Source organism: Cucumis melo, chromosome 7 (genome assembly GCF_025177605.1).
Source record: "Cucumis melo cultivar AY chromosome 7, USDA_Cmelo_AY_1.0, whole genome shotgun sequence".
Classification (NCBI taxonomy): domain Eukaryota; kingdom Viridiplantae; phylum Streptophyta; class Magnoliopsida; order Cucurbitales; family Cucurbitaceae; genus Cucumis; species Cucumis melo.
Window position 1 is genome coordinate 2,058,052 of NC_066863.1, and position 24,856 is coordinate 2,082,907.

At 34.0% G+C, this 24,856-nt stretch overlaps 5 protein-coding genes across 10 annotated transcripts; 3 read left to right on the plus strand and 2 right to left on the minus strand.

Annotated features, from left to right (window-relative positions):
- Positions 1 to 211: 211 nt before the first annotated feature.
- Positions 212 to 1,488, plus strand: LOC103493580 (F-box protein GID2-like). Its single transcript, XM_008454388.3, has one exon. The coding sequence runs from the start codon at positions 689 to 691 to the stop codon at positions 1,268 to 1,270; it is 582 nt and encodes a 193-aa protein (XP_008452610.2). The 5' UTR covers positions 212 to 688; the 3' UTR covers positions 1,271 to 1,488.
- A 1,907-nt stretch (positions 1,489 to 3,395) lies between these two features.
- On the plus strand, positions 3,396 to 8,967 carry LOC103493579 (protein MRG1-like). 5 transcript variants are annotated; one of them, XM_051087884.1, is made up of 10 exons: positions 3,396 to 3,876; positions 4,554 to 4,607; positions 4,744 to 4,757; positions 6,475 to 6,608; positions 7,672 to 7,709; positions 7,916 to 8,014; positions 8,102 to 8,181; positions 8,244 to 8,413; positions 8,514 to 8,580; positions 8,726 to 8,967. In XM_051087884.1, exons 1-10 carry the CDS (start codon positions 3,706 to 3,708, stop codon positions 8,814 to 8,816), a joined length of 918 nt encoding a protein of 305 aa, XP_050943841.1. In that variant the 5' UTR covers positions 3,396 to 3,705; the 3' UTR covers positions 8,817 to 8,967. The 5 variants fall into 5 exon arrangements, with proteins under 5 accessions (XP_050943841.1, XP_050943840.1, XP_008452609.2 ...); XM_051087883.1 differs by having other exon boundaries at positions 3,399 to 3,876; positions 8,514 to 8,598; XM_008454387.3 differs by having other exon boundaries at positions 3,403 to 3,876; positions 7,910 to 8,014.
- A 502-nt stretch (positions 8,968 to 9,469) lies between these two features.
- Positions 9,470 to 11,225, minus strand: LOC103493578 (transcription factor MYB44-like). Its single transcript, XM_008454384.3, has one exon. It carries the CDS (start codon positions 10,582 to 10,584, stop codon positions 9,775 to 9,777), a length of 810 nt encoding a protein of 269 aa, XP_008452606.1. The 5' UTR covers positions 10,585 to 11,225; the 3' UTR covers positions 9,470 to 9,774.
- Positions 11,226 to 17,073: 5,848 nt separating this feature from the next.
- Positions 17,074 to 18,283, plus strand: LOC103493577 (probable carbohydrate esterase At4g34215). The gene is made up of 2 exons (XM_008454383.3): positions 17,074 to 17,772; positions 17,842 to 18,283. The coding sequence occupies exons 1-2, from the start codon at positions 17,167 to 17,169 to the stop codon at positions 18,160 to 18,162; spliced, it is 927 nt and encodes a 308-aa protein (XP_008452605.2). The 5' UTR covers positions 17,074 to 17,166; the 3' UTR covers positions 18,163 to 18,283.
- Positions 18,284 to 19,145: 862 nt separating this feature from the next.
- Positions 19,146 to 20,769, minus strand: LOC103493576 (probable isoaspartyl peptidase/L-asparaginase 2). 2 transcript variants are annotated; one of them, XM_008454382.3, is made up of 4 exons: positions 20,397 to 20,769; positions 20,079 to 20,312; positions 19,912 to 19,998; positions 19,146 to 19,828 (listed from the first exon to the last, which is right to left on the minus strand). In XM_008454382.3, exons 1-4 carry the CDS (start codon positions 20,556 to 20,558, stop codon positions 19,343 to 19,345), a joined length of 969 nt encoding a protein of 322 aa, XP_008452604.1. In that variant the 5' UTR covers positions 20,559 to 20,769; the 3' UTR covers positions 19,146 to 19,342. The 2 variants fall into 2 exon arrangements, with proteins under 2 accessions (XP_008452604.1, XP_050943843.1); XM_051087886.1 differs by having other exon boundaries at positions 20,079 to 20,307; positions 20,397 to 20,615.
- Between the last annotated feature and the right edge of the window lie 4,087 nt (positions 20,770 to 24,856).

Consider the following 24,856-nt stretch of genomic DNA (forward strand, 5'->3'; position numbering starts at 1 on the left):
AAGTTTTGACTAAAAATAAAATAAAATAAGGATGAAAATTGAAAATAGAGTTGGTTAGGGTAAATGGAGAATTAAAAAAGTAATAATTTATAAATGCTATACAATAGAAATTAATTTGCTTTGGCATCAACTATGACCACACAATATTATATATATATATATATATATATGTATGTATTGTAAAATAAGTAAAATAGAAAAGAAGAAAGAAGAAAGAAGAAAGAAAGAAGAATAAAGTTTGTTGGAGGTGTATCCAAACAGGGGGAGTATAGGAATAAGAAAATGAGAATAAGCGTTAAAGCGGGGTTGAGGTTTAATTGTCCGTGAAAACAAACAGGGCAAAAATTGGTGATAGTGGGAAGAAGACACAAGGCGAAGACACAGTTGGTCAATTTGGAGAAAAAAGCATCCAAGTGCATTCAATTCTCATCTTGTCTTCTTCGTAAACCTTCAAAACTTATGCTTTAAGTCTTAACCACTCTTCCCCCAATTCCAAACCCAACTTTCGTTTTTTCTTTTTTCTTTTTCTTTTTCTTTTTTTTTTTTCATCCTCAATCCTCAATCTTCATTACCCAATTCCCGTTTCTTTCCTTATCAATTCCATCCTTATTAAACCTCACCCACTATGGTTTCTCTCAATTTTTCCATTTCTTTTCACTAAAACCGGATTTTGCGATTTGTTTTTGTGATGAAGCGAGTCGTTTCAGATGGGGTTGGGGATCGGAAGATGGGGAAGAAACCTAAGGCGGAAACCCAAGATTTTACCCGTGGAGGAGGAGGAGGAGGAGAAGACTGCTCCGACAAGACCGGATTTATGAATTTGGATGATAATTTGTTGTTTGAGGTTTTTAAACATGTGGATGCTAGGACTTTGGCTATGGCGGCGTGTGTGAGCAAGCAATGGCATAAAACCGCCGAAGATGAGCGGCTTTGGGAGCTGATCTGCACCAGACACTGGGCTAACACCGGCTGCGGCAACCAACAACTCCGATCTGTAGTTCTCGCCCTCGGTGGCTTCCGTCGACTTCACTCCCTCTTCATCTGGCCTCTTACCAAGCCCCAATCCTCATCCTCCTCCTCTTCCTCCTCCTCACCTTCCTCCACATCTTCATCCGCATCCTCTTCCTCATCGGCATCTTGGTCTCCGTTTCCGGCAATGATTGGATCGAAACCGCCGGCCCGGTGGGGGAAAGATGAGGTCCATCTCTCACTTTCCCTTCTCTCAATTCGTTACTACGAGAAGATGAATTTCAGCAACAGAGGCAGATGAGTGGCTTGGCTTCCATATTCAGTCCATTTAACCATTTTCCTTTCAAATTTGGCAATTGAAATTTCCCTTTCAATGTGTTTTGGATTTGATCTGGGGTTTGTTCTTTTTTTTTTTTTTTTTTTTCTTTTTCTTCTCTTTCCTTTTGTTTAATTAGATCTGTATCTGATTTGGGTGTGTACTTTATAAAACAACATAAATTAAATCTCTAACTTTGTTTATCTATCCATCTGATTACATCTATAATTACATATGAAAAAGAAAAGAATTGCAGGAGAGAAAGAAGATGAACCAATAAATGGAAAAAAGCTGTAATGATAAAAAAAGAAAAAGAAAAAAGAAGAAGAAGAAGAAGAAAGAGACGACAGATGTAAAAAGAGGATGGGGATTGAGAAGTTGGAGAATTGAGGTTAATGAAAGAAGAAGGAAATGGAAATGCCCCCGTAAGCTTGTAGACAAATAGCATAAGACAAATAGAGGAGTTGGCTTTTCGAAATTACAGAATACTGAGATCTGAGTAAAGCCAACAGCCAAAACCCAAAACCCAAACAAACAATGCCGTTTTGGGTTTTTTCCTTTTCCTTTTCCTTTTCCTTTCCTTTTCTTTTACACCTTATTATGTTCATTGACTTCTCACTTTCTTACTAATCTGCTTTTTCGTTTCTTTAATTGATATTTTATTATTACTCTAATTAACTGTCATTTCTTTATATCAAACTTCTTAATTATTTTCCCAACTATGGTATTTCTGAGAAAAGTATTTATAATCTTATGTTGAATATATATTTCACAAATGTGGGGAGGAGTTTAATTAAACCGTTCATTTTTTTATTATGGAAGGTACCGTATGTACTTTGGCCATTAACTTATACTCCGTCCATGTACCATACAAATAATTTAATGACAACAAATGAAAACTGTTCTTTATTAAAAAGATAATTTTATGGAGAATTTTGTTTTATGTAACAAATTTATTTATAATAATGTCTATGTGACTATTTTAGCATTTGGTCTTCCGAGGAGACTATTTTGTAATCTACCATTTTATTTGTTTATTTGATAGGGAGGTTAATAATGGTTGAGTACTTTTAATTGACTTTATGAATATACGATTAACAAACACTTTTTTTTCTTTAACTCTTACTAAATGAAAGGCCAACTATGATATGTTTAATAAATGTTCAAATAGATCTAATCGCGAATGAGCGTAACCAATCATCGATCAGTTTATGTCAGTTTAAGCTTTTGAGATTTATTTGCAATGATGTCGATTTGGAATTATTTTTAAATTGACACCGACCAAATAACTCTTTGATTGACCACCTTGGGTTTGACCGGTTGGCTTGGTATTTTGGTTTATTACGTTCACCTCTACATTTGACCACTCTTGAGAAAGTAAGTAATTTTCGAGGAAGAGAACGTACCTTATTTCTTTGTATTTAGCTAAAATGGTTACTTCGAACAAGGATGAGATTACAGTGTAAACCTCTCTATATCACCCTAATCTCATCGTGGAATCTGATTGCCTCCAAGCGGAGTACGCAAGCATTGCCAAAAACTGGATCTCAATATCAGGGATTCAGCAAAAAAATTGAATTTTATTTCAAATGTGGAAAAGATAGATTGGCGGATAAAATTGAGAGATTGGACGATCTGAATGGATCACATGTCCTATCTTAGAAAAACAAAGTGGTATCAAGTTTGGGCATGAATAAAATTTGAATGCCCTTTATTCAATGTCAAGCTCTCGTAAGGGGGATTGACATGCTCCAGATTTCTTTACTCATTTTTTAATATTAGACCACAACTTCACTTAACCTCACGCCACCTACCTACGCCTATTCCATTCCCTTAGCTATAGATGAGGTGTGAACTTGATGAACCAATGAGCTTGGGCCAAAACTACATCAACTTAACCAGCCCATTTGACATGGTATATGTTACATGACATCAAATGGTAGATACATGACACTCTATTGATATTAATTTGTAAAATTTAAGACTTCTATCAGCACCAACATTTAAGACAATGAACACAAAAACTTTGATTACAATCAAAGGAACTTTCTTGTAATGTTTTGATACACTATTAAACCATATATTACAGCAAGCAATAAATGAGGATGAACGTAAACATAGCTAATGTACACATTTAATCAGTAAAGTTTTGGTAGTACACTACGTCGTCACTTTGTCAGAAGCGTATTGTATTGTTGTTGAAGAGAGTAGAGACCGACGAATTCCAATGGGAAGAGTTGTTTTCTTTTCCAATTTTTCAAAGATGACTCCCGGCCGGCCCCGATAGTACATAACAACAAAGACACAGAAACCCCCAATTTCTAGTGCGCTTCGTTTGCGATTGAAACCCCAATTGGAGTTGTTGCTTTGCTTCTTCTCGGAGCTCAACACGATTGATTCTCAACTAATAAGTCATCCAAATGGGAAGCCCTGAGAATCGGGTTGCTTCCGACTCCGCTGATACCACTTCCAAGAATGACTCCGAAGACGACGACGACAATGGAGTTCAGAACCCCCCTTCCCATCCTTGTCCTTTCTCTGAAGGAGAGAAGGTTCTTGCCTTTCATAGCTTCGTCATTTATGAAGCTAAGGTTCGACCTCTTTTCCCTCTTATCCTTCACTTCATTTCTCCAATTCAATTCCTGAACATTACGGTTTGGAGGAATCTCTGTTTGGTTTCCCTATTTTCTTTTTCTTTTTCTTGCTTCGCTGAAATTGCTAGCTCACAAATGCTTCTGTAGTTTAGTGGAAGGAGTAGGCAGGTTTTTAGTTACTTCAAAACCTTCTGAACACGTCAAATTCAAGAATAGATGATCAAAATGTGAGGAAACATATTGAATTACCAGCTAAGTAGGAGCAATTAGCAAGAATTTTTTTTACACTTCTGTAATAATCAGCCCTTCTTATTCTTTGCATTTGCATTTTTGTGGTTTAGAACCTCGACTTTGACACAGTGATTCAATCTTTTTTTTTAATATGCAATATGACTGTTCGTTAATTGTGAAGAACAAGAACTAATACTCATCTGGAATACTTGACCTCGTAATCTTCCTGAACCACTTGAGTAATTAAGAAATTATAGGATGATGGATTGGATTCCGAATACTTATAGTTCCAATGATTGGGAGACCATAGTGTGATCCAGATTTGAATTGATATGTTAGTAATGTCTTCATAGGTGCATCAAATCATTTGGTTATTACTGTGAAACCTATAGAATTTAGCTTATTTGTCTTCTTACTTTCTGTGTGCCATTTTCGTTTTTTAGGTACTGAAAACAGAATATCAGTTGAAAGAATGGAGATGTTATGTTCATTACCTTGTAAGTAGACTGTTTGTACCTGTGTATTATGTGTGCGCTTGTGTGTGTGCGTCTCTCTTCTCTCTCTCTCGCTCTCTTGTGCAGAAGGGTATTGTGCATGAGGGAGAATCTTGAGACCACGTTCTTTGTTTTGCAGGGATGGAGCAAAACGTAAGTGAGTCCTCCTTTTGATTTAATGACAGAGACTGTTCCCATCTCTAATCTGACGGTTTTTGAAACTGAATGTTGGTTCTTGGCAGATGATGTTTTGATAGATTCCTTGTTCTTTATGTGTTTTCTGCTTCTTGTTGCTTGGAGTCCACCTAAATATACTTCAGGTTTTTGGTTTGTTGGTTCTATTTAAAGGTAGATTAGAGGTTGCCTCAATCTTGCTTATAATAATTTCTTAGAATTCAATGCTGAAGCTTCTATAAAATGTGTGTAGATATGAGTTCATACAGATGGGTAAATAGTTCTGCATAATTGTTGATTTTGTTCATCTTTTGACCTTCAAAATATAAATAACTAAAGATGATTTTTTTTGTTGACTTCAGGGTCTTGATAATGCATACTTGTTTGACTTATTCATTCAATTTTTGTATAGGAAACTAGAAACCTGTTATTGAGAGAGCAAAACTACCATGGTTGATAATAAATCGACCCAAAGAAGCCTGGGAGTTTATGGGAATTGCTCCAAGGACCTGTAATAATTATAAAAAGTAGTGTAGTTGCAGAATAAAAAAGGAAATGAGGCAGATCCCGTATAACATAAAAACCTCCACCCCCCAACCCAAGAACCTTAGGGATAAACTGGATTACTGTTGGCGCTAACACCAACATTCAAACAGTGTGACATTTTTAAAGCATACCATGATGAAGATTCTAGGAACAAACAAATCTTGATGGCCTTTCGATGACCTACAATCGTGCCAGAAGATGGTATTGAGGTCACTTGTTATTCTGATCAAAAGGAACTGGACAGTGGACGCAAAAGCGTTTTGCAATAAACCCTGAACTTCGAGGCTCTTATACCTTTTATTCTATGACTATTAGCAGTAACCGTCACCTCTGTCTCATATCTGCTTGAGATAATAAAATGCCCATGAGAGTCGTGGACAAAGGACTTATGTTGGAGATTGAAATACATTTTCTCATCTTATGCTTCTGATGTCTAGGCCGGATAATAGTTGTTCCCCATCTTTAAAGCAAATAGCATTCTGTGAACTAGGCACCTTTTCAAGCATTGGCTTCCAGAAATAAGGTAACTGCTTAAGTGCATACTTCGGTACTCAGAATTATCGAGCTTCAGAAAAGCATGCCATTTTTTCTGCTTTATAAATCATTTCCTACACATCAATGTCAGTGCCTGCTTAAGTGATGTTCCACAAGTTAATTTTCCTACTAGCTGCAGCTACCAAAGTTTTCTAGGTTCCAAGGAGATATAACCGATTTCTTCTTCATTGTAAGCACCAAAAACAAGTACCCTCTGCAAATTGGAGTTGATTGGCATCGGTTTGTTACTTTGCTTGGATACATTTCAGGATATAACTTGAAGACATCCTAAGAGAAGCTTTCTCAAAACCTCACAGTCAAAACAAGAAAAGAAGGCATAACCTCACTCTCTGCCAGTTTTAGTTCAATATTTATGCGTTCTGCAATCTTTTATTGAAGCTTTTTTATTTTAACCCACCATTTAGATTTCGTGGTGCAAGGAAGTCAGGGAAGTTTTTTAGGTATAAATGTATGAAAATATTTGGTTTCCTTGGTTGGAAAAGTGTAAAATGGGGATTCCCTCAATGTTGGGTTTCCTTGGTTGGAAAAGATGGTGCTCTTACTTTACTACTTCCACTTATAGATCTTCTATTTCCTTGTTTATTTGATGTAACAGCTGGGATGAGTGGGTAGGACTTGATCGATTACTGAAGTTTACCGAAGAAAACGTGCAGAAACAACAGGAACTCAATGAGAAGAGGGGGACTGACAAGAAGGCATCTCGAGCATCCCATATCAAGCCCAAGAACGGTAATTGTTGGTTTGTTTAATTAACTTATGCATTGCTGCATATTACTTGAGCTCAAATGTAGGTTAGCCTTCAATTTAGATTATCAGAACTACAAACAGTGTATCAACGACAATAAAAATTTATTCAACTTTTTCAATTTTCCTGGCTGTTTGGCTTTTCAGCTCATCAGAGAATATATACATACTTTTAAGTCATACGGTAAACCCGTCATGTAGTTTGTGTGGTTAGAAGGGAACACTTGAATTTTAAATTAAAGAGAACAGTTGGATGGAATGGTCCAAGTCTTCGAGGTTTCTCCTACTTTATCATGTCTATAAAATTCAATCAGGGTGATGCACTTTTTAAAAGAACCACATGGTGGTATGTAGTTTAAATTTTTACCAAATCAATAAAAGTTCACTTTTCAGAAAGAAAGGGAGGGAGGGAGAACATCAAAACTTGTGAAATAATTTGGCAGATAGAATTAGTAAGAAGTGCTAGTTTATTTAAGCGAAAATGATTGAACCATAACAAGTGTCAAGTTAAGAAAGTTCTGAAAAATGACCCCTAACTTCTGATGATATGTTGGCATTTATGTATCACGGTTAGTCCAAGTATCAGTCCATCCAAGGTGAAGCAATAGCTTCAGATGATTGTGATGTGATCGGAATGGACATTTATACGATAAGGGGTGAAGCATTTAGGATATTAGCAGGCAAAGTTCCTTTCTAGGTTCAATTTCTCAATCTTCGATAATGTTAAGAAGGCGTTCATGTACGTACTATATTTAGTTCTGTTTCTTACATTCAGGGAATACATAACTTTAGGTATATGCTTTAAATAAAAGAATTGTCTAATCTTGTCGTTCTTAATCCTTTGTAGCTTTCTACCAAAAACTGACCTGATGAATTGAACAATACAATAATATTGGAGTGTAAGCGATGCTTATACTTTTCAGTAATTTATTCAAGGAACATTCGCCAACTATTCTAAAAGATGACATGAAGCATCGTGTTTCCTGCGAGAAATATTTATCTAGCTCTTGGTTTAATATGTTCATGCAAATTATAAATTTATGTGCAGTGGTAAAAGGGAAGAAGCGAAAGAATGATGCTGGTAAGGTATGCCAAATTTAAATGTTGCCTGTTGTCCTTTAAAGTTACTAGCCTCGCCTTTCCACTTCCCCACCCTTGAATTATTTCTTTCATGTTTTTAGTTTAAAGTTGTACTGTGTTCAGTATTTTATCTGGTACTTCGCATTAGCCTTTTACAAGTCATCGTTACTTTTTAAAATTTTACCATCTCAATTGTTTACTGGTAGGAAAAGGGTGCCATGAATGTTGAAAAGCTTGTGAGTATACAGATCCCAGTTAAACTAAAGAAGCAACTAGTTGATGATAGTGAGTTTGTAACACATCTTGGGAAGGTAATGATATCTGGATTAATATCTTTGCTTCCATCGGATTTAGTGATCTAGTAATTTGGGTTTTGTTAATTTCATTTCCCACTGCAGCTAGTAAAGCTTCCACGCACACCTAATGTGGACGATATAATGAAGAAATATCTTGAGTACAGGCTGAAGAAGGATGCAACGTAAGTATGTTGTCTGTACCCACCCTGTCCATCATCTTCTTAACAATGCTATACGATTACAGGAAAGATGAATCGGTTGGAGAAATAGTGAAGGGGCTGATTTGTTACTTCGATAAAGCACTGCCTGTGATGCTTCTATACAAAAGTGAACGACAACAATATGAAGAGTTGATGATCAATGATGTCTCCCCTTCTTCCATATATGGTGCCGAACACCTTCTACGTCTATTTGGTAATACTGCTTGCTTGCTTATTATTCTAACGAATGGTTAAAGTTATAGGGTAGAGGGTATCCCTTTTGAAGACGATATCCGTTGTTTCGTTCATTGCAGTTAGGTTGCCTGAGTTGTTGTCTCAAGCTAATATTGAAGAGGAGACTTTGATGGAACTGCAACAGAAGTTAGTTGACTTACTCAAGTATTTATTCCTCTTCTTACTACTTTCGTTCGAGGCATTTACCGTGGGTTTTCGTGTTGAAATTTTCAACAAAATGTGGTGGTGACCAGTGAGACGGGTCTTGTTTTGATGTGTTTGTTCGTTGCAGGTTTTTAAGGAAGAATCAGAATGCGTTTTTCTTGTCATCGTACCATGTGCCTGAGAATATGGAAACAAGTACCAATAATGCCGATGACTAATACAATTACATGCAGCAATCTCAAATCTTAATTTAGCTACTATTCAATCCCTACTTCATTGTGCCTTTTTATTATCTCTGTACATATATTTCTAATATCGTCTGGAACTACAATGCCACCCATAATAAACGTTATCCCCTTCATATCAAAATTTTAGCACTTCTTTACTTTTTTGTTTAGTTTCCAAGTCAGTTGTTTTTTTGTTTGGATCTATCCATCTGATATCTCTATCTTTGAGTTCGTACATCCCCTTTTGCTTTAATAATTTAGTTTTGAGAGTTTGTGTCTTCGTGATTTGATCTAAAAACTGTACTCCATATTCCTCCACATTTCCAAATTCCAAGTGGTTGCTCAACTATTATATTATACTATTATTTTGTTTTGTTCTCAAACCACTTATCTACTACAAACACCCATTTTATTATTGTTAATCAATTCTTGTCCACTCAACAGAGTTCCCACTTGTGTCTTATCTTGGATTTTCGTCATCCTGTTTTGCATCTCGAGACTTTCTCGTTTCTTAAAAGATGGCAAATCCAAAAATTCCCAAGAATTTCTTTTTTTGTACTTTTGGTTATTCTTCTTCTTCTTCTTCTTACGTTTTATAAACAAAATAAATAAATAATAATAAAAAAAAAGAACAGGAACAGCAATTTTGCATAAACTTGCCAAAAGATCACCCTCTTGAACCGATGATCTAAGCTCTATCATTCATATACGATATATATATATATTTGAAATTCTTCTCTACGTTGTTCATTTCAACCCAGACCCCCAATTTTCTTGTTCTTCCTTATGTACACTACCAAAATTTATTCCCTTCTATAGTTTTGGGGATGCGGAAAAGGAGAAAAGAAAAAAAAAAAAAAAAGAAAAAAAAATAATAAACAGAAAAGGGTGAGCCTTCGAGAGATTGGAGCGGCGGCGGCGTAAGGAAAGCCGATGACTTCTTCGTCATCTAATTTCTAATCTTTCTTATTCCAATCCGTTTTACGACTGCGTTCGTGATAGCCTCCGTCTGCAAACACAGCCCATTCTGTTCCATCCCAGACATGTAGCTCTGCACTTCTTTTCTAATCATTTCTTGCATCACACCCAAGAACTCCGCACTGAAGAACTGTTTCTCAATCCCCGCCTTCTTCCCACTCTGATGATTGCCTTCCGACATGTGTTTAGGTGCCTCGCCAGAGTCGGATCCAGGGAGAGAGAGCGTGAGAGAGGTGGGAGGATCGATGGAAGTTGTCTCCATGGGGTGCTGATTTGAATGAGAAATCAGAGGAACGGGCGGGAAAGTCTTACAGACCTGGGAAGAAGACATTCCAGAGAGACTAGAATCGCTCAAGTCGGACCCAGATGGACTACTGGGATTAAAATACAAAGGGGGAGCACCAACACTGGCGGATCTCTTAAGAGGATGGTCATCTTCAGGGGCAGAGGATGAAGATTTACGCTTGAGAGTAGAGTTCCAGTGGTTTTTGATAGCGTTGTCGGTGCGACCATTAAGAAGACGAGCAATGGTGGCCCACTTGTTACCAAATCTGGAGTGAGCCTGGATAATAGTATCATCCTCATCAGGAGTAAAGGGACGGTGCTCCACTTCAGGGGAAAGCTGATTACACCACCTAAGACGACAGGATTTACCAGATCGACCAGAGATAGACTTGCTAATAAGAGACCAATTCCTAGGGCCGTAGTTATGGACGAGACGGCGGAGTAACTCATCCTCATCGGGACTCCAAGGACCCTTAATACGGTCAGTGGTAGCCATTAAAAATGAGGGAAGAGTAGTAAAAGAGAGGAGAAGAAGGAGAGGAGGCGTAGCCCTCAAGCGTGTAATGTTTTGTTGTAATATAGAGAAGAAGAGAGAAAAAGGAAGAAAAGGAAGAAGGGGATTATATAAGTGGTGAGGACAGGTGATAGCCGTTTCAGTTAGTAGAAAATGCAAAATATAAATAAACAAAAAGAAGAGAAAACAGCTGTCAAAGGGACACGCGTCATGTAACGGTGGCGAGAGGAGCACACGTATTATGAAGGTGTTTTGTGAAAACCGACTTGGCTTTGCTTTGGGGGTATAGTAAAGAGAATTATTAGTTAAGGAATGGAGAAAATAAAATAAAATAAAATAAAAGAAAAGAAGAAGGATACGGTTGGGAGTTGGGGAATGGGGATGGGATTGGGAGGAGACGAATTTGACTGAGGTTAGACAGGCTGTATAGCATTTACCAAACCCAAACCCAAACCCAAACCCAAACCCAAAATTGGTTTTATTAGGGATATTTTACATCCGAAAAGGACGCACGGAAGAAGGTGGAGAGAGGTGGGGTTAGGAAAACGACAAACAAAAAAAGAGAGAGAGAGAGAGAGAGAGAGAGGGAAAGTAAGAGAATCCGGGGAAGGAAAGGTGTGTAGTGCAATCATGTGAGTACAGCCTGTAAACCGCTCCCCTCCCCTCCCCTCCCCTCCCCTTTTCCTAACTCACAATACTACACAGTTTCATTATCTTCATCTTAACGCTCCCAACACACATCCATATCCAAATCTAAATCCAATTCCCAATCCAAAACCATCCAACCTTACTTTACCCTATTTTCCTCACATTTTTCCCTTTATTCTTACCTCCACAATTTCACAATCAACGTATATTTTGCTACACTAATTCATTTTAAAATATAAAATCAAATTTTAGATTATCAACTAAAAAAAACAAAAGAGTGAATGAAGATATTTTTGGAGGACTTTAATCTTATTCTTTTGTTTGGAGGAGAAAAATAGAAAAGATGCAAAAAGAGATAGTTTAGGGAAAAAGTTTAGTTAGTTATCCATTTATTTCCTTCACCCTATTTCCTTTATGAGATAATCGGGACATTCCAAAATTCTTCAAAATTAGGGTTATATAATGTTTTTATTCATGTTTCTTTTTTTTTTCCTTTTTTTTTTTTTTTTTTATGTATCCAAACAATTTGATTTCTTCAACCATCACATACGAATATTGTCAAAAGAAAAATGACAAAATATTTACTTCAACATTTTTGTCTCATTTTACATAAATACTCTTCGCTTCATTATTTCATATTTATTACGTTTTTATGAAAATTCATTTTACTTTCATTTGCCTTGAAGAAAAAAAAAATTAAATCTTTATTTTCAATTTTATTTTCAAAATTCAAATAAAGATCTTTCTCCTTTCATGGGCTAAGGAACACTACCATTCCTCATTACTTTCAGACCCTTTTAAAATTATACTTAAATTCTATTTTCGGAGAAAAAAAAATAACTATGTTTCTAAATTCCTTTGTAGATTTTCTGTCTACTGATTGAATATATCAATTTAAGACTTTTTTTTTTATATATAAAGGTACTGAAATGTTCAAACCTATGCATTATGTTTATATATTATTTATTTGAATTAAAATATATATTTCACTCGATCACAAATTTTATTTATCTTATCATACTATGTTGTTTAGAAATCAAATATGTTTGGTATATTACATTTCTTTCTCGTTTTCTAGAATATGTCAAAATTATCTACTTAGAGGTTGAAAATTCGATCTTCATTTTTCATAGAATTGTTATAATGAAAAATATATATATATGTGTGTGTGTGTGTCTCGTGATATATACATGTACTTTTCTTTTCAAACTACTAAATCATTTTAGAAGAAGCTATCATCATTATAAAAATTACAAAGTAATTCGACCATAAAACAACACAAACTCTTATATTATCCTATGTCTTGAATGTCGTTTCCAACTACAAAACAATCGGCAACAACTGTGGGAGAGGATCGCAAACAAAAAGTTGGTGAATGATTTGAGCATGACTACAATGGAAGTGATAAAAGGTTAAAGAAACAGGGGGGGGAAACGAAGTAGATGAGAGGTTTAAAAAATGAGAATGTTAGAAAACTATAGTATCGACACTTGGTTAGTTTTATAATGGAAAAAGGGTAAAATTGATTTATATTTGTTAAAGAAAGAAAGAAAAGAGAGAGAAATTTTGGGATCCCCAAAAAGATAAGGATAAAACGGCAGAAGAAAAGAAAAGAAAAAAGAAAGAGAGGGATATTGCGTCATCATAAGATGAGATGTACGGCATAAAATTCCAAGGTGAAGTGGCACGTGCAAACATGTAAGCTTAGCAATACAAAAATGCAAAATACAATTATGTCCTTTTACCGTACCACCACCACTCCCATCCTCCCACGTTTTTATGTTTCTCTTTCTGTTTCTTTCTTTATTTAACTTCATCCTCCTCACCTGACTTTCAACTCCCTCTCACGTGACCTCCACCCCCTCTACAATAAAACCACTTTCCAATTCCTATTTCACAATAATAATACATCAAATTATGTATATATATATATATTTCCATACTTTTTAACTTTAACTACACATAATTATATGAATGGATGGAGAAAGATTGGTGCAATTATTTAATTTTAAAGAGGGTATACCCAAATTAATATATATCTTATAATAGTTATTCATTTATACAAATACTTGGTTACGATTTCACATCTACATAATCTTATATAATATCTTATATACCCATGTGCATCTCAAAAGACCCATATTAATATAATTATTATTATTATATATATGGGAAAAGGATGCATATTATAGTTTTTCAACTCCAACGTTTTTATTTCTTTAACCATAGTATTAGTTTACATCCAAAGCCTTTGTCTATTCAAACTGACTTTCCGAGTGATACCACGTGAACAAATCTCATCAAAGCCTCAACTAAAACAGTTATGGGTAGGTAATACTTCAAACAATATGACACCTTAATTAGATATCCATATTATCAATTAAGTAGCAACTAACAAAAAGTACAAAATAAGATCCTTGTAAAGTCTACAGATATCCTAGATTTTCTTTAGGTTTGAAAATTTTATAATTTTTAAAACTCAAGATCGATCTAGATAGAAAGATTGTTTTTTTTTTTACTTGGACTCCAAGAATAATCTCATACCTATAAATACCGATAATTGTTTATTCAAAAGTGATAATTGTTTCTCTTCCTTTTGTGTCAATTTCTTTTAAAGAAATCGAGAATGGTCTAAAAGTTTGAAAACGTAGTGGGTGGGGGATAAGCGTGACTTTTCTCAACAACCAATTTAAGACACGTACTGTTTTACATTTATTTTCACCTTTTTTTTTTCTTGTTTGATGTCAAAACAAATATAAATGTACTAAAATCATTGCTATACTTTATTAATCAATGCATCACAAAAAGCACATGGCTAAAAGATATAAAGAGCACTAAGCCAACCTCCTCGTGTATTTTGTCCATTATAACTCAATTGAGGAACCCATGCATGCATTTTCCAAAATGATGAACCAAAAAACACTTTAATTAAATCATACACATTAAAGAGGATCTTAATTAAGAAATAGTATGGTTGTGGAATCAATGGGAGAATGGAAAGGACAAGGGAGTGGGGGATAAATTATAATGATCAATTATATGTAGAATGTAAAGGGTGATGAGGGTTGGAATTAGAATGGAATGAATCTAATATATAATTCTAATACAAAATTAAGAAGACAAAGGGGTTCCCCACAACCCTCAATAATTAACCCTACAATCAATTAAATTAAATACTTATTTATGCTTTGTATTAGAATTATGCTATTTCCTAACTATTAAATTGGAAAGCTTTTAGATCCATGGACGATTTAAGATCATCGGTTAAATACGCAAGTTCTACTGAAACAGTGTTGTTTTTTTTCTAAAAAATATAACAAATATTTACACTGTATTTTAAAACAAGAAAAAGTCCACAGGTCAAATACAAAAAAATGTTTCACTTAACACGCGATTAATTGGTAACATGCTTGTGTTTAATTTTTCTTATAAACAATAATGATACACTTTCGTGTAGTAAATGGTACACGATCGTGTTAGTAGTATCGTATAACTCTTTTTAACGATAGAAAAAATGCATCAAATCTAAACGATTGTGTTGACGATGTTTTAACCAACTTTAACCATATGCCACTTGGGACGAGGGGGAAGGAAATAGGAATGGTGAAACTTTAACAAACCTAACGGCGGCGTTGTGGGAGGGAAGTGCCAGCTATATGCCACTTGGATCACTTTGACTTAAATGGGTCCCAGAGCGTATGATTCTTCCGCTGCCAACCCCCAAAATTTACACAAAAATCACCCCAACATCGGATCGGACACACCCATTCAAATCACAGTCTAAATTAATTTGTTCTCTAAATCACCATTTTATTGTGTTTGTGGGGGTGGGGTGGGGGCCTTCAAAATATATAAACAACTCATCTCAATAGAAGGAGGAAAATGTTATGGGAATATAATTAGCAGAAAAATCCATTTAAGGAGGAAAATTAAAAGCAGTATTGGTGGATTAAATTAAAATATAAGAAATAGGGGAACCCAACCACCACTTTGAGTTTTATAATATAATTAATTTTTTGAGACCATATTGTTAAATATTAATGATAGAAACCAATGTTTGTGAAGCGTACTTATAATTGTACATAAACTTGTTTGGTGGATTACAACCCACAACCATTATTATATTATCATAAATTTTAATTGATCAAGTGTTTAGTGCATTCATCAAAATAATTCAAATCATTGGTTGCCCATCACAATACTATATATATATATATATTTGTTTTGATTTATACTAAATCTTACACTAATTCATTCTATACTCATCCATTGTTTTTTCTCTGCTACTTTTTACTTTTACCATTTAGATGTAACAGTCCATCCAACATTATATATAGTATTTAAAAACATTATGTTTTTATTGTAATAGTCTTTGAAAAATCTTAATGCTCTCTCTCTACATCTTTTTTATCCCATAAATTCATTACATAGAAAATGAAAGAGAGATTGAAGAAAAAGAAAAGTTGTCAAATAAAAAAATGGGGATGACTACTTTGTAACAATGCAAGAAAATTAAACTAAATTAGTTCAAAGAAGGTAAAAGATCAATTAAATGAAATATTAACATTAAAAGGAATCATTAATTACAATTAGAGGAAAGAAAAAAAAAGAGACAAAAAGCAGGCAAAATAGACTAAAAAAACAAACATAAATAAAGTTTATATTTTTATTTGGTTAGTCAAATTGGAATTAGAGACAGAAGAGAATTTGAGGAGAAAAACAACAATAGACCAAAACAATAGAAATTGACCATCGAATTATCTTTGATTTTTTTTTGTGTGTGATTTCGTTCAATTATCTAAGTCTTTTTTTATTAGATAAATGAATTTTTTTTATTGTTAATTGATTTTGAAATGAAATTTCATGTTATTGGATGCATGATAAAAACAACACAACAAACCTACGAAATAGTATTATACACTCCACTTCGAGCATAAGCTCTAAGCTCTCATGTTTTTGTTTTGGGTACCATCTAAAAAAACCAAATAGATCCAAATGCTCCATACCAATTAAGATAATCGGTCTCAATCACTTATATAATATAGCAAAGTTGGGGAGGGTTAGGGTAAAAATAGACAATGTAAAACCATTAAAATATTTAAACATAGTTTTCGTCTATTGTTGAAAATTGGAGGAGTACGTAAGGTGTAATATCATAGATTATTTAGATAAAAGGAGATTTGTAGATTCTCGATTAGTGGGCTGAACTTCTGTTTTGTCATTTGACGTTATTGCGGACATGGGCTCAGCCCACATTCTGTTTAAAAGCCCAAGTCCATGTTTGTAGCTTATCTTATCCACAAGAAAAGAAAAGAAAAAGAAATTAGTTTTCTAAAAAAGTATCATTAAGTTTAAAAATTTTATTGACAATTTCATCCCAGAAGGTAAGAGTAATCATAATGGTCACCATGATTTGGCCATACTAAACCTACTGCTGCTTTAACTATGATTTAAAAAATTGTACAAGAATTGAGAAATAGGTATGGAGTTTATTTGTTTGTAGAAAAAGAAAGCTTTTGAGGAGCCCACTAAGACTGAAGACAATGTGTTATGTTGTTGATATCATCCTTTAAGGCCGCTTTTCCATGAGTTTTTTTTACAATAATTAGAAACATTTGTTTTCTTCCCCATGATATTGTTCTGAAATATTTGTTTTATAAAGTGAGTTACATATGCATTTCTTAACTGGATGTTTCTTAATCAGATGATTAATAATAAAAATGAAATTTATATCCAAAACATAGCAAATACCATATAGGCCAAGTGGAATGTAAATACTACGGTTGGGAAATGATATAATAAGACAGACAACTAAAGTTAAAAACTTGAAAACAAAAAGTAATACTTTGTTTTCAAATTATATATAAATTCTTTCAGTTTCCCCCCAGGTTGATTCCGCCACACTCCAACCCAAAAATGCTCTACTTATGCCTATTATTTCTCACCACCACCGCCGCCCAAATCCCCTCCGCCTCTCAACAACCATCACCACCCACCGACATTTTCCTCCTCGCCGGACAGAGCAACATGGCCGGACGAGGCGGTGTCACCAACGGCACCCTCACTCACCAACCCACGTGGGACGGTGTTGTGCCGCCCCAATGCTCACCAACCCCTTACATCCTCCGCTTCGCAGCAGATCTCACTTGGGTCGAAGCTCGCGAGCCACTCCATGCGGACATCGATTTTCTCAAGACCAACGGGATTGGGCCGGGCATGCCCTTTGCCAACGCCATTCTAATGGATAAACCCGGCGGTCGGACGGTAATCGGTCTGGTACCATGTGCGATCGGCGGGACTTCGATCAAGGAATGGCAAAAGGGATCCAATCTGTACAACCATTTGTTGAGCAGAGCCGAGGCATCGGTTCTGAGAGGGGGGAAAATTAAAGCGCTTCTATGGTATCAAGGTGAAAGCGATACTGAAAATGCAGAAGATTCGGAGCTGTACGGTGGCAGATTGAAGAAGTTCTTGACTGACATTCGCTCCGATCTAAAGATTCCATTGCTCCCAATTATTCAGGTAAGTGGATTAAAATAATAATTAGAGATTGAAATTTGAGTTTGGTAAAACGTGAATGTGTGTTGGCAGGTGGGTATTGCGTCGGGAGAGGGAGAGTATAAAGAAGGAGTAAGAAGGGGGCAATTTGGAATTGATTTAGTGAACGTGATGATTGTGGATGCATTGGGGCTTCCGTTGGAACCGGATGGGCTTCACTTAACCACTCCTTCACAAGTTCGATTGGGAGGGCTTTTGGCTCATGCGTATAGGCGATTTCCATCTCACCCATTGGCTACTCCATTAACAAATGCTGCTCCTATCTCAACAATAATTTCTACCTTTCTTCTTTCCATTTGGTGGATTTTTACATTTTTGTTCCCATTCGTAGTTAATTATTTTTATCTTATTTAGTTTTATAAGTTTTCAGATAATCTATTTTCCAACCACTCTTAAAAATTAAAAAACCCAAAAATAAAATTTTATATATATATATATATATATATATATACTTATATTAAAATTGAGTTGTTAATTTCTTTTACATAGAATTGAGTATACAATTTTTTACTTATTAAGAAACAATTTAAACAAAAGGACGTGTCAAACCAACATACTCAACCATGCTATATATGCAATAGTAAACATACATACAAATCTACAAACATTCTTACTCTTTGTGGATCTAAAGATTCCTTTTCAAAGTTAAATACTCAACCATGCAATGTAATAAATTTGTTTACAATGTGTTGGATGAGTGAATTAAACATTTGACTTTTAAGTTGATAGTAAAATTGTCATGTCTCACTAATTGTGCTCATTTTAATTATTCTGTGATGAAAACTAATTAGTTGCATTGCATTTAAAATATATTAGTGACATTTCTATGAGTTTTGATATCAACCCAACTAGTAAATTAACTTACTTTTAATAGCCTTTTAAATTATAAACTTTGGAAAAAAGCTACAACACTGTACTTGTATAAATAATAAACATTTTTATTTGATTTAAATGGCACAACATGCTTATTTATCCATTCAAATGTTTACTTTTTCTATAAAAAAAAAATTTATTAAACATTTGGCTTTGGGGGACTCAAACCTCCTACGTCGAAGATGAAAAGTTTGCCTAATATATATCAATATTTGTGAATCTCGTTAAGTTATCCAATAATAATTTAAAACAAGTTTAGTTTAATACTTGGCATAACCTCTTCATGTTAGAGGACTTAGTTCATATGACTTGAGTGTCTAGATCTCGACTAGAAAAACTTCATCCCTTTTTCACATGTGTCAAGGTCAGTTGTTAGCCACGGGATTACAAAATAAAAAACGAGTTAAAAGTAAATTCAAATCAAACACCATGCGTAAAGAAAACTATATACAACGCTGCTAAGGTTAAATAAAAGGTTAGGACTACGGGCTTTATTATTTGCTGCTAACACAAATAGCATCTGAGCTTCAGAGAAAATGGACGAACATAAGAGATTCACCAACAGTAGAACACACACCACACTAAAAAAAAAACATTAATTATAATCCCAAGCCAAATTACTCAGCCCATTTCCCATTCTTAGTTAATCTAACTATTGAGATTACCAAATCGCAACTTCCATAAACCCATCCTCCGTGGCGAATCCCCTAAACATCCCGGTGGTGTTGAACCCACATGCCACTTCTCCATTGCTAGACACTGCAATCAATCCCGCTAGCCCTTCATCCAATCTCTCTTCTATCACATAATTCACCGCTTCTTGTAGTCCTAACCCTTTATATTCCATCACCGCCGCCACTTCTCGAGCCAATGTCCCTCTTATGATCGCCTCCCCTTCTCCCGTGCACGACACCCCACATACATCACACGCGTACGTCCCCAATCCGATCAACGGCGAGTCTCCGATACGTCCGACCTTTTTGTTTATCAATCCACCCGTGGACGTTGCGGCGGCACACCTTCCTTCGCTATCCACCACTACGCATCCCACTGTCTCCGGCGCGTACACGCTGATTGGGACGCTGTTCATTTGCAATGGCGTCTCCACGCTTGCGCAACATGTCTCGACTGGAACCCTGCGATCCAACTGTTTCAAATAAAAAATCAAACGAATGTTAATTAAAAGTCCGTTTCAAACGAATGATTATATGGCGGCCGGCTTAGGCTTACCCATATACCGTTGGCTTCTTTGGCTAGTTGAAGCAGCTCAACGTTTCCTTCGGTGATGAAATAGTCGTTGGATACAAGCTCAACACCCTGAGGCGATCGGAAGTGTCAGAAAAATTGGAGGTTACGAAATCGGGAAAAAATAAATCAGAATGAAAATAGCATGTAACCTGTTGCCTAGCGAATTTCTCAGCGCCAGAGAAGGCGAGATAGGAATGGGGAGATTTATCCATGACAAGACGGGCGAGAGAGATGGGGTTTTTGACGGTGACGAGTCCGGACACCGCTCCGCATCTCCGTTTAGGGCCATCCATGATGCTGGCTTCCATTTCTACGGTTCCGTCCTCGGTGAGGGCAGATCCACGGCCAGAGTTGAACAGGGGATCGTTTTCCAATTCCCTAACCTTCAAGATGGAGAGGCAGATTGTTGGTTAATTAATTAAATAAGAAAAAGATAAACGTGAGTGAGAATGAAATGGAAAGCTTACGACGAGTTCGACGACATCAATGGCAGAATGGTTTGAACGAAGAGCGTGGATGCCAAGATCAAGGCAGCGAGTGAGAAATCTTTTGGCATCGTCCTGACGATGCAATGGGAGATTAGGATCCACGCCAGCCCCGCCATGAACTGCAATGGCCCAACCTCCCATCTTTGAGTTTCTCTTTATATATATATAAATTTATCGGTCTCTCTGCCTTATTCGTCACTCGGTGATTGTAATGCCACAAAATAGAGGTGTTTATATAGCATTTCTCCGGAACCCAAATGATTTACTTCTCCTGAATTACGAATAGTAAAAACAGTTTTGGATTCCGTGGTGTTGTGTTGCGATTGCGAGGATCCTACTCATACGATTACTTCCGCCACTTGCGGGTCTCTATAGTATTCCATTTTTTCCTTATTTATTATTTATTATTTATTATTTTGTGATCAATTTCAACTTCTTTCATTAAGGACAGAAATAAATAAATAAATACATATAAAAACAGAAAATGTTTCATAAAAAGGAAAGACAGCAGATTTTGGGAATAAATTACTTGTTCTCTTCCATTTTAGTTCTGGCGGAGTGTTTATTCTTCAACGTTCTTCCCCTCCACAACGACAAAGAAGTAACCAACTTTTTTTTGGTTTTTTAGTTTTTAGTTAATTTTATTTATAGACGGTTTACTTTATGCTGAATAAATTTATTTAAAAATTATAAATAGAAGAATATTAACTCTTTTTTTTTTTTTTATCACCTTTCAAAATATTACCCTTTTTAATTTAGTTTTTAAGTTCTAAAATATTATAAATCAAATTTACCTCCAATTTTTAAATTTATTTTTCAAATCTTTTTTGTTTTATGAATCTTATTGAATCTAAATATCAAGATTTTCCCTTTCCATTAGATGCTTACTTTCTTTTGTTGTTAGTATTAACTTCTATTAACTAATTAATGATAATTATTTATATTTTCCTGATTTTCCATCGTTACTTTTCTTTTTAATTATTTTAAATTAATTAACAGAAATTTAAGGCTAAATTTATTGTCGAAATTTTGGTAGTAGAAATGTAAATACTAAAACTTAAGGACCAAAATAAAAAAAGGTAAAACATACGATATTTTGTAACCTAAGGACTAAATTGAAACCAAAACACAAAACTTAGAGATAATGATGTAATATTTTGAAGCTTGGTGATCAAATAAAACTTAGGCTTAATGTTGTTGTTATTATTATTTTTTGGTTAAGCATGAGTTTGAACCGTGGACTCTAGACTAGAATGGAGTAGAAACATTGAGATAGCATTTGAGGTAAAAAAAAATTGGTTATCATAATTCAACTATAACATTATGTGTTTGAAATGTGATTGTTTTAGTTTTGAAAGGCAATAATAGACATTGTAATGAATAACAAAAAATGATAAATAAAAAAAATTGTAGCAAAAATAATAAATACTATAGCAAATATATGTTTAGAGTAGACTACAAAATAGTATTTCTATACTAAGATGTCGTCATTGTAGTTTTAAGATAATTTTGGTTCTAAATCTCCTAAACACTCCCCACGATTAACACGACATTGATATTAAGCAGTTCCCGTTTTTTAACTATTAGGATAACCATCATTATTAAACTTTAATTTAATCAATCAACCACTTAAATAATTTATTTATTTGTAATTGAGATTATTTTTTCTAATTTTAAGAGGATTGGAAAGTATGATTAACCAGTATTGATTTTTAAAACAATCAAACTTATAATCAAATTTATATTTAAAATTAATTTTCAATTATTATATCAGCATAAAAAATTAATTTAAAATCACCTAAGTGAATGTCTATTTCCATTTAATTTATTGTCAAATTCTTATATACTAATAAATAGTTGTAAGGATATTTTAGAATATTACTTAAATTTAAGACATTCTCAAATAGAAATCATACAAAATAAATTTATTAATCAAAATATTCTTTACATATCCACAAAAATATTTATAAAAAATAAATATGTTAATATAAAAATGTCGGACATCTATAATAAAATATTCTTTACATATCCACAAAAATATTTATAAAAAACAAATATGTTAATATAAAAATGTCGGACATCTACAATTTCATATGTCTATAATTCCAGAATGTAAAATTCTAATTATTTAAATTTTAAGAAACAAACTACCTCGATTCCTGTCTAATAAAAAAAACATCAAATAGTACGACTATTAAACTTTAAACAAAAATTCAATACATGGCTCTAAAGACAAACTTTGTTAACAAATATCAACATGGTTCTTTTCTTTTCTTTTTTATGTTTTTAGTGTTATTCTTTCTTATAATTTGAGGATGCGAGTGAAACACTCTTTTTAGTTGAACTTTATATATAGTTTGTGCAATTTCCAATAATTAAGAAGTTAATTTAAAAATTTGTAACTTAAAAATGAGTTGTGGTATTTAGAGTTTTCAAATTGTTTGAAACTGTTAGAAACTTTTAAAATAACTAATCTAATTACGATTTATAAAGTGATTCTAAAATATTGATATTAATGGATTTATAATTATTATTTATTTTTAACAATTTTTTATTTAAAACTACAATATAATGTTTATTTATTTTTAAATACCCCTAATTCAAAAATTTGAAGAGAAAGGTTGAATTGATTTAATTTTTTTTATACATATAAACATCGTAGATTTAAAAATAAAATGTTAACCTCAACTCAACTCAATTAGTTCCTACACAAAAATAAAAAGGTTCAAGTCCTCCGTCGTATTATTATACATTTTAAAAAATAAAAACTATCATTTATCTATATAAACTCAATTTAATGGACAAACTTATATGTTTATGGAAAGGTGTATTATAAGGTAAAGGTTAGGTTCAAGAGATGGCTAGTAATTAAAAAAGGGTAGGTCCGAGAGAATAATTAATGAGGTCAGAATGATCATTTTTTGGAGATGGGAAATGGGGAATTGGGATGAACAAATTGTTGTTTGAGTTAGACGTTTTACTCCTCAATTTTGCTCTTTTTTATATTTGATGGGAAAGAAAGTTTTTGAGGCAATATATATATATGTGATGTGTATAGAAAAATATAGTGGATTGGATCCCGTCACAACAACCCAAAGGATGTGGAAGATTCCAACTTGGAATTGGCATCACACTGACATGATAAGAATAGTGGCTCCTTGGTTGATGACTAAGGGATAACATAGCATTCCATTCCATTCATTAATAACTCATTTTATAATATTAATTCAAATATCAATCTTATCTCTTCGTTTCAATTACTTCACAAGTTACTTTAATTAATAAATAAGTCTACAAATTTTCTATCTTTTCTTTATCTCAATAACCTAACCCATTATTTATTTATACAAAAAAAAATAAAAAAGATTTTAAATATAAAGTTGCAACCATCGATATAAAATTATTTTAAAATTAAAGTTAAAAATGTTTATTTTCAGAATACTCGTGTTGTCAAATGTCAATAATCACAATAAAAATATATCATATAATTTCACATGATATGTAACATGAGTGCTTTGCATTGTCATCCACTTTATTACAAGTATTTCATTTGGATACTCATTTGTCAAATGAATGAAAGTTAAACAATTTTGTTGCTGTGATGGAGTATATTAGGAGACAAAGTATGGGTAATTTGGTAAGGCAGCAAAGGAAAAAGAAATAAAGAAGAATATTATATAGTGAAATTGGGTAACCCTCAATATCTAATAGGGTGTCTGTCATTGTCACCTCTCTCTCTCTCAAGACTCAAAGATTCCAAAAGGATACCATATCTTCTGATCCCTTTCGCTTTGTTTCTTTCAATATCACTCCCAAAGATTCTTCCATCCACAGTTGCGGATCTTATGGAGATGCATTGCTTATTACTATTATTATTTTGTTTTCCCAAAATTATATTTGTTTATGTAATGGCCTACCACTTTTGACCTTTTCTGTTTGTAAGCTACTAAATCACGAATCATGTTTGCATTATATTGGTAGATTTTATTTTTTCTTTCCTATTATATACGCCAGAAAATCAAACATTTATAACAAACATGGAATGAGTTAGCCCATGGAAGTTAGTGACCTAAATGACTACTTAAGTCTGATAAGAGAGAAGAGGTGAGACCATACGTGACGACCCCAAACTTATTGAAGGCATGTAAAGTCTGGTAGACGTAACATAAGCTCTAAAGAACAATGCACCACAACATGTACATACAATTACTTCAAGGGGTTGGAAAGTCATGCAAGAAGACCCAATAGTGGCTTGCCAACTAAGCATTTATGTTAATAGTTGCTATAATTACACTTAATAACTCTCTCACTACAAGAAATTCTTCATATCTCGACGAATTTAAATCGAATTGGAACTCAAAAAAGTATTTAAATTACAAAAAGAATGAAGATAATAATTGAAAAAAAAGAGTAAAAAACCATAATCTCCTGATGCAGGA

Bases quoted from the DNA above. Each gene is read 5' to 3' on its own strand.
- LOC103493580 (XM_008454388.3), top strand. From the start codon at position 689: ATGAAGCGAGTCGTTTCAGATGGGGTTGGGGATCGGAAGATGGGGAAG.
- LOC103493579 (XM_008454386.3), top strand. From the start codon at position 3,706: ATGGGAAGCCCTGAGAATCGGGTTGCTTCCGACTCCGCTGATACCACT. The intron at 6,609-7,671 runs GTAATTGTTGGT...ATTTATGTGCAG, and splicing joins CCATATCAAGCCCAAGAACG to TGGTAAAAGGGAAGAAGCGA. The intron at 8,599-8,725 runs GTATTTATTCCT...TGTTCGTTGCAG, and splicing joins AAGTTAGTTGACTTACTCAA to GTTTTTAAGGAAGAATCAGA.
- LOC103493578 (XM_008454384.3), bottom strand. From the start codon at position 10,584: ATGGCTACCACTGACCGTATTAAGGGTCCTTGGAGTCCCGATGAGGAT.
- LOC103493577 (XM_008454383.3), top strand. From the start codon at position 17,167: ATGCTCTACTTATGCCTATTATTTCTCACCACCACCGCCGCCCAAATC. The intron at 17,773-17,841 runs GTAAGTGGATTA...GTGTGTTGGCAG, and splicing joins CATTGCTCCCAATTATTCAG to GTGGGTATTGCGTCGGGAGA.
- LOC103493576 (XM_008454382.3), bottom strand. From the start codon at position 20,558: ATGGGAGGTTGGGCCATTGCAGTTCATGGCGGGGCTGGCGTGGATCCT. The intron at 20,313-20,396 runs GTAAGCTTTCCA...TCCATCTTGAAG, and splicing joins TTGATGTCGTCGAACTCGTC to GTTAGGGAATTGGAAAACGA. The intron at 19,999-20,078 runs GTTACATGCTAT...CGATCGCCTCAG, and splicing joins AGAAATTCGCTAGGCAACAG to GGTGTTGAGCTTGTATCCAA.